The sequence below is a fragment of the Chlamydotis macqueenii genome, chromosome 27, assembly GCF_036417535.1.
Source record: "Chlamydotis macqueenii isolate bChlMac1 chromosome 27, bChlMac1.mat, whole genome shotgun sequence".
Classification (NCBI taxonomy): Eukaryota; Metazoa; Chordata; class Aves; order Otidiformes; family Otididae; genus Chlamydotis; species Chlamydotis macqueenii.
Genome location: NC_141582.1, coordinates 4,309,633 through 4,318,229, shown reverse-complemented (window position 1 = coordinate 4,318,229; position 8,597 = coordinate 4,309,633). Strand labels below are relative to the sequence as shown.

At 56.1% G+C, this 8,597-nt stretch overlaps 1 protein-coding gene across 4 annotated transcripts in view; it reads left to right on the top strand.

Annotated features, from left to right (window-relative positions):
- Positions 1–256: 256 nt before the first annotated feature.
- ANK1 (ankyrin 1) overlaps positions 257–8,597 on the top strand; it is a 38,792-nt gene continuing 30,451 nt past the window's right edge. For 2 of the 4 annotated variants that reach the window (XM_086767718.1, XM_086767716.1), the window contains exon 1: positions 258–420. In XM_086767718.1, the coding sequence (XP_086623844.1) occupies positions 397–420 (24 nt within the window). In that variant the 5' untranslated portion in view covers positions 258–396. Of the gene's footprint in view, positions 421–8,597 lie in introns of all 4 variants that reach the window. The other 2 variants (XM_086767720.1, XM_086767719.1) reach the window with 2 other exon arrangements.

Here is an 8,597-nt window from a genome sequence, read left to right as displayed (position 1 = left end):
TCATTTTGCTTTGTATTTCTTAAGTTTCATCTTCCCTTGTACTGTTTGAAGAGCAGGGTTCACGCATGTGGGCTCCTCCCTGTTTACAGCTCACAGATATGTTTATGAAGTGTGCCTCAGGCATGGCACTCGCTCAACACTTCACGTCCAGCCCGCCATCTCTCCCCAAGCCCCTGACGTGGGACAACCTGTAATCTCCAGATTCCAGGCAGGAGCCTCCCCGCTGTGCCGGCGTGCGGGCAGGCAAGTGTGAGTGGCGATAGGGTGCAGTCCTGCTGATAAACCTCTTCCAGACCGGCTTCTCACACTTGGTTTGGCCACGGCGTTCAGTGTAAGTAGGCTGACCAGAGCTGCAGACCCTGGCTGTCCAGGGCGAGCTGCCTTTCTCCTGCAGCGATGCCATGCCTGCATTACCTGAGGGTGAGTACTTGGGCACGGGCAGGGGCTCGCTGGGCAGCCCTAGGGGCAGAGGAATCAGGTTGGTTCTCAGGGTGTTGGTTTGCATGTGGGAGCTTAGGTATATCCTGACCAGTAACGTGGACTTAAGTCTGGTCCAGAGAAAATGGCCCTTGCCCCCAAAAGATTGCAGCTAAATGGGCCATAGCATGGCAGAAAGGGTTTGCTGCCCTTCTTAGGTCGCTGGGAACTTGCCTAAGGTCATACTGGGAGCCAGCGGCAGAGCCTGGCGTTGAATCCAGAACGGCCAGGTCTGCTGTGCTATGCTCACCTCCTCCTCCTCGCCACAGCTCTGTTGGGAGAAAGGAGGTGCCCTCCAGATTGGTTTTTTTTTCGCTATTGTAATGGTAAATGTTGATTTCTGTGTTCTCATCTTTCTCATTTTACCCACCCAAAGCTGTGGGACAGGTACACGGGATGACGTTTCTTTCCAGGCACAGTGCTGCACTGGCTCTGCTGAGGAGCAGGTGGCTGTGCTGCTACGGCTTTGCTTGCGTGTCCTCACCAGGGATCTGCTGGCAGAGATGAATTGCCAGACCTGTGCTTCAGGTGCTTTCCTGTCAGTGCTTTCTTCCCTGCATGGCTTCCGGAGGCTGCGCCCCGAGTGCTGGCCAGAGCAGCCTGGCTGAACGCTGCTGGCAGTAAATCTGTTGCAGCCATGGCGCAGGAACTGTACTGCAATTCCTCACAGCTTGCAGGTCCTAGCAGAAAGCCGCCTTCTCAGTGCTTTTGCTCATGCAGGCAGGCAAAGCAGGTGTGGACTAGCCCTGCTGAAGCAGAGGTAGAGAGTGAGTCAGAACAGACTGCAGAAGTCAGGAGCCGTGTATAAGCATCACCAGCAAAGGGAAGGCAGTTCCTCCGCAAGGCACCGGCGCAGACCCTGATGGCACAGTCTGGACTCCGGTGCGAGGGCACGGTCCAGAGCCCCGGGCAGGCTGCAGGCTGGGCTGCGGGGTCTGCGTAGTCCCTGGCTTGCATGAGGCGGGCTCAGAGCATGCCTCTGCTTTCCCCCTTGCATTAGCACCCTGCTGCAGCCCGCTCAGCTCCCCAGTATTCATTGCACACCCCTGCCTGGGCCATGTCGTGGTCCATGGAAGGAAGTGCACTAGGAAATTAGGACATAAAAAGCAGCTACAGAGATGCTGCATCTCTCTCAGCAGCTGTAAACCCTGTTGTGCTGTTAGAAGAGGTGTAGTGCCTGAGCGAAAAGCTCCTGCGTATTGTCTTCAATCACAGTCTATGTATTTTCTGATGAGGTAAAAATAGCTTTTCTTTTTCAGGATACGCAGAGAGCAGAGGCTCCTGCTAACATCAAAGGGGAGTGACAGCTTTCCCCTGGGTGTGCATGGCCTCAGCTGGCAGGAGCAGCAGCTGTGTTAATTCTTGCCTTGCTTTGGCTCTGCGTGAGAGGAGCAGTGTCCTGCTCCCCAGCTCCTGGTTTGGATCTCTGGACCAGCCCCTGTTCCTCTCTACACTCATTGCTGCTGGGCCCAGCACTCTGCTTCCCTGGGGAAGTGATGGTTTGCAAATGACAGAACAGGGTCTTGACTTAAAAAATCCATTAGCAGCAGGTGGGAGCTGACGGCGGCATGCATTCGTAGAGCTGTAGGCTGTAGCGCCAGGGGATCCTTATCAGAAGGATCAGGCTGCTGTGCAGGGCAGCTCCCAGGTCCTTGCTCAGTGCAGATTAAGCTGTTTCTGATATCCACCTTCCTCACAGCCCTGAACCTGTTCCAGCTCAGCAGCTAGCAAAGGGGACTGCGCGGGGGGAAGGAAGGAGCCAAACGGCAACGCAGATGCTGTCTGTATCTGAAGGTGCTCAGCAGGGGCCAGGTTAGCCTTGGCCCTGAGCGGCACCACCACGGACAATCCAGAGCTGCCTCTGCCGTGGAGAGTGCATGGAAATGGGCTTTCTGAAAGCTAGTTACTCGTGATTATGTAATGATGGAGGATCCAGGCTGGTGCCCGTGCCTGAAAGCTTGCCTCCTCTTCAGGACTTTCAGAATGCTAATGGACAGGTTGCCTCCCTTCCCCCTCCTTCTTTTGCTTTGTGATTTCTCCTCTGCCGGTTGTGCTGAGTTCTCTTCTAGCCCTTGCTACAAGAACACAAGCAGATCTTTCGTTTCCTGCATGCTCCGATTCAGCTACTGCAAGGTGGCTGGGCTCACCCTTGCATTCTGGCCTGGGGATCTCTGCTGGGCATATGAGCCATCGGCCTCTGTGGGACGTGCCTTGGGGAGGCCGGGGGCTCCTGTGATGTCTCCACTCAGCAGAAAGGAGCATGGACAAATGTTTTGCTCAGGCTGGTGCATGGAATGAGGACAAACTCACTTGGCAGATGCCTTCCAGAAATGACCTCTTGTGCCTTGACTCTCATCAGTCCTATAAAGATCTGCAGACCTGTCCTAAATCATGTGGGGAGAAGTGAGGATGATTAGAGGACAGAACTCAGGCATATGGATTTATCTGTCTTAAATCATGTGGACTGGGATGAGGATGAATAGAATCGGGCATAACCTTTTCTCTGATGAATTTTCCTGATGCTTTTGCTTTTCTCTCTCATCTGGCTTTGCAGTATGTGCCTGGTAGCCTGTTCTCCGTGCTCCGCTAGCTGCCTGCCTCAGGCTTTGCCACCACAGCCTCTCTGGAGATGCTGTGCTCTGCTGAATGCTGTCTTCTACTCAGGAGGCAGAAACCTGGCAGTAGGTTTTGTTTCCACGGCAGGGACCACTGAGAGTGTCAAGTTTCAGTGAATACAGATAGGAGATAAAGTTCCTGTAAGGTGGTCAGTTTGATTTCTGTTGCTAGGCATTTTTAACTTGAATCTCTGATTCAGTTTTTCTGATCTTCCCTGATCATCTTAGAGAGACCCTAGTCAAAGAGCCATCTTTGACTGCTCTTAATCTTAGCAGCTGGTTTAGTGTGTTTCCAGGACTGGCATATTCTCCCCTGATGAGAAGGGATCCAGGTTATCGCCTGCAAACCGGGGCATTTAATGTCTGCAAGGCCGGGAGGTCCAAATGAGCTCTGGCTCCAGAGAATTCCCTACGTTGGGCAATTGCTTGGAATTAAACCACTACATTGATGGTTTTGCTGTCTCTGCTGGAAATAATGCCTCAAAGGTGAGGATCATGCTCGCTGCTGGACGCAAACCCACATGAGCAAAGAAATGTCAAAGCAAACGTCGAGGGCTGTTGCAAGGTTTGTTGCACCACCTGCCCAGCCGGCAGTGCTGGCCTTAGGTTCCTACCCTGGCACTAGCAGCTGGCAGTGACTGGGTGACGTCCTGGGTGTGAGGTGGACATTTCCACACCATCTGGGTAGGATACCCATAGCTGTACATGCCTTTGGTGCCAGGATTCAGGTTTGCATCTCGTCTCGGCCCTGGGGCTCTTGCAGTTGCTGGGGTGACTGTGTGCTGCCAGCCGGCCGGGTGTTCCCTTGCTGGACCTCCTCTGCTTCCTGAGCCCAGGTCAGCCTGGCTCTGCTTCCCCCGGTTCGCTGGCAGATCGACTCCTTACAGGAGGGTGTGTGTCTGCGTAGCTGGGCCGAAAGCCCCTGCTGCCTCCCCAGGTGGGGCTAACGGTGAAAGAGTGCCTTCCCCTCAGCTCAGAAGGGACTGTGGCCCTCCCGTTGCTGTTTCTCTGCTGTTCGCACAGTTTGTACATCACAGTTTGTGAGATGCCTCAGCTGACTTTGCTCCTAATGTATCCCAGAAAAGAGTGGCACGTGTTGCTCCTGGGAAGGGGCGTCAAGAGAGTGTTAGAACAGCAGGGCTGCAAACATGCCCGCAGCGTGCAGAGCAGGAGCTGCTGAGCTCCTTGCTGGAAGCAGCACGTGGCTTCCAAAGAATACAAAAGAGACAAAAAGAGTTTGAAGATGCAGAGTTATCGTTAGTGGCAAAACTCATGAGGCAGCAGAAAACCTGGGCAGTGGTGTAACTGGGTGTAATTGCTGTCAGGATCTTTGAGTGCCAGGGCTAGTGGGAGGGTGCCTGCCCCAGGGACGGTGTACGTGGGCCTGGTCTGCATCCCTCCGCCTCCGGCACGCAGGGACGAAGGCAAAACCCACACAGACAGCTTCCCTCCCTTCCCGAGCAGGTGTCGGCCGCATGGCTCGGCAGCAGAGCAGGCCCAGACCTCCTGGCCGCAGGGCCTTACTGCCATTCGGCAGAGCACGTTTTGCTCCCCAAGGCACGGGAGGTAAGGTGTTACTTGAAGGTCTGCATTGCAATTCCTCTACTCTGGTGTAAGAGCAGCACTGTTCTCCAGTGAGACCAGAGGCTCTGCGGATGCGCACAGAGCCCAGGGAAGGGGAAAAGCAGGGCTGGGTGACGTGACTGAGGGTCGAGATTCTGGGCACTGCCTGTAGCACTGCGCGTTTCAGCTGCAGGGCAGCTCTGGCTGTGCGACACCTCTGGGCAGAGTGTGAAGAAAATACAGCCTGTTTCAAAAATCCTCATAATGACCACAGGCTCCCCGGCTCTTCCCTCTCTGTAACTGGTCCTTGCAGCTCTTCTGGTGGAGCAGGGAACCAGGTGGTTTCAAACATCAGAGCACTTTGTTTCTGCAGGCAGTGAGGTCTGGTGGATGCTAGCAGCCCCTGACCGAGCGTGCTGCCCCTCGCTGCCTGTGCTGCGGCCTGGCCATCGTGTGCCATGGGCAGAGCTGCTTTCCAGGGACTGCTGGGATCAGACGCTTGTTGGAATGGGCACCCGGTCCCTTTCTTTTGGCATCTTTGGCCCTGGCTGTAGCAGGACATGTTCCCAGGCAGGCCCACAGACCTGTGTGTGCATCTTTGCTGTGAAGGGGTCCCATCTCCTCTGCAGCTCCTCAGCAGGAAGCCAGCTCAGCCCGTCCTCATGCCCGGTGCTGGATGCCCAACGAAGGAGTTGCAGTCCCTGCTCAGGCTGCCGCATCGCTCCAGCAGACCTGCAGAGAGAGGAGATAAGTGGGCAGATAGGGTAAAGAGGGCAGCGTAGCAGGATGCACGTGTGCCTTTTGCCAGTCTGGAGCAGTGCGGCGACTTGCTTCATGCCTGGCTTTGTGTCCCAGAAAACACTGTGAGATCAGCACAACTCCTTGAGCTCATTTGCACTTGGGAATGATCTACGTGCAGCATTTAGCAACTTGTACAGAGTGGGCTCCTGACAAACGTGGCCACCGTTCACAGAAGGAGGCAATGTTGAGAGCCTCCCTTTATCAGTGATGTGCAGATGGAGCTCCTGAGAGCTCCTCCCTGGGTGGGAGTAAGAGCGAGGCGCTGCCAGAAGATATTAGAGCAGGACTAGACTAGACAAACTGGACATCAGGAAAAAAAATTTCTGATGAGGGTGAAACACATGATCAGTTTGTTCAGAGAGGTGGTGGATGCCCCATCCCTGGAAACATTCAAGGCCAGGTTGGACGGGGCTCTGAGCAACGTGATCCGGTTGGAGATGTCCCTGCTCCTGGCAGAGGGGTTGGACTGGGTGGGCTTTAACGGTCCCTTCCAACCCAAACCATAGGGATTTAGCAACCATGTGAGAGTGCAAGAGGTACCCAGTGGTACTCCCCTGGAATAGCTCCTTCCTGGAAGATTGCTAGGAAGGCAAAGAATGGAAAGAAACACCACAAACTCCACAGAAAGGAAAGGCGGTAGAGGGAGTCTCTGTGTCTGGAAGCAGCTGCTGCATGTGCTGGGGCTCACGGATAGCAAGTGGCTGCGTGTGTGTGCAGATAGCGGGCGGGTGCCCGTGGTACGCTCCGTGTTGTCGGGGGGTGGTAACTGCAACGTGTGTGACTGTGTTCAGGTGCGCTGGTGGTGTGCTGACTGGGGGTGTGTATCTTTTTGATACGCACATCTACTTGTGTCCGTAGGGTCTCTGCATTTCTTGCTGCCACTGCTTCCTTTTGCTGAATTCAGGAGCTGGCAGAGAACCAATCCGTACCCCAGTTCCCTGGCTCGTCTGGTGCTGGCTTGCTCCCTGTGACACCCCGAAGCGAAGCGAGCTGTTGGGAACAGATGCCCCCTCAGGGACAGGCAGTCCCAACGCGCGCGCGCGCGCTGTCGTCAGAAGGGCAGTACGACTGCAGAGCTGTTTCCTCTGCTTTGGCCATTTGAGCTGAGCTATCCCTTCATCTCTGGCTGCTTGTGCTGCCTGGCTGCTGGCGCCTGGTGTCCTGCATCTCTGCGCATCCCCGAAAGGTGCATGCTGAGCGCGGGAAGCGGAGGGGCAGTACCTCTGAAGCACTCAAGCCTGGGCGCATTCTCCAGGGCCCTGGCCCCCAGCATCCGGAGGGCTGGGAGGGAACCGCGACCCCGCTCCTCTGTGGCAGGCGTTACCTGTGAATGCCAAGCGCCGGGGCATGTCTGTGGGCGGCTCTGTGCTGTTCCTGGGGTGGTACCCGCAGTTCTGACCCGCTCCCTGCACTTGGCAGCAGTCGTCTGCTTTCCGGAGACAACTTGCTATTAAATATCCTGTCTGACACAATAATGAAGAGAAAATGAACAAATTCCATTAGCAGCTGGCGATCCCTGCAGGGTCTGCGCTGGAGCAAGGAGGGAGCCTGTATTTTTAGATAGAATGCAATGTAACTTACTGGCTCTCTCGAAGCTGGGGAGTAGATAACCAAGGAGGGAGAGAGGGGACACCAGGCTCGGGTTTCAGCTGAAGTGCTGGGCTATGGCAGCGCGAAAGGGCAGGTCCGGTCCAGACGTGGCTGTGAGTATTCCCTGCGCTTCTCCTTCGTGCCCACAGAACCTCCGCTTTGCTTTTCTGCTTGTTTTCTGCCTGTAGTCTCTGCTGCTGGGCTCGCTCGGGCTTTGGGAGCCCTTTTGCTGCCGGAGCCTGTAGACTTGGACCATTTTAATCTTCGCAGATCCGTGGGTGGGAGAGCCTAGCGAGCTGTGCTTTGACTTTCCAAGGGCTTTGCTGTTGAAGGTCTGTGCTGTGGCTGGCGTGCTGGCAGCGCAGCGGGGTGCTGCCCTGCTGTTTATCCTGACCTGAGATGCAGAGGCTTCTAGCAGGGTCTGGAGCTGGAAGAGCTCTTTGCATTCAACCTGTTGCTTGAAGCTGTCGGTGTTCGCTTGCTAGAGCCCAGGCAGCACACTGGGCTCAGGGTGCAAGTGTGCGTGTCTAAGCACAGCACCGGTGCTGCCTGCTGCCCCTTACAGTAGATCATCCTGCACGAGCAGAGCACTGAGCACGTCATGTCTTCTCTGTGCCCACAGCCCTCCGCAAAGCTCCGCTGTGAATCTGGGGGCTCTTCCCAGATGGACAGGGCTCTCCTCTGAGGTGGTAGCAAGTGCAGCCAGCTGGCACAGGAGGTCGTGCACGTGTTGCCCCCGCACGTGGAGGCTGCGCGGCGGGACAGGGCATGGCAGTGCTGCCCTCCACCACCTGTCCCTCTGACCCCATGGGCTGCCCGGAAGGGACCATGGCACCCAGCCACTGCCATGGGTGCCCGGGCAGAGTTCTGCAGGGTGTGCCTGGCACGGTGGGGACCGGGACACCCTGTCTGTGGGCCTTCCTGCTGCAGGAGGTGGCAGGGCAGTGGGCCCAGGGCATGGCTATGTTTCTCAGGGGAGGGAGGGTTGGGGAGAAGGGATGGGCAAGGGGAGGCAGATGTAGGAGAGCAGAAGGCAGCTGGGTTGTGCTGCTCCGAAGTCCAAATTCAAATGGCTGAGGCTGCAAGGAGGAGGGAAAAGAGGAACCCTGAACCCATGTGGTACATCATCCTGCCTAGGTCTGCCTCCAGTGCTGTCCTCTGTGGCTGTGCTGCCTCCAGCTCCTGTCCAGGAGCTTCCTAGCCCTGGGTGCTCCTCCTCAGCCAGGCTGTGGGCAGTACAGGATGGCCTGGGATGGGAGGATGTAGGCTCTGGTAGCACAGGAGGTTCCTTGGTCAGGCCCAGTGTGGGTGGTACCGGAGGGGTCCTGGTTTTCTATTGGAGTTGAAGGCAGAGGAGTGGTCTGGCGCCCTTGCTGTGGACATCTCATGGTTCTTTGCTGCAGAGAGCCCTTTGGGTTGGACCTAGCAGGCAGGCACCAGCTCGTAGTTACCACTCGATTCCCAGCCTCTCGCAGCCAGATCATTGCATTTCCACCCTGTTGTTCCAGCTTCTGGCAAGCCATCCCATGGTCTTCATTTGCTGCCTTACGC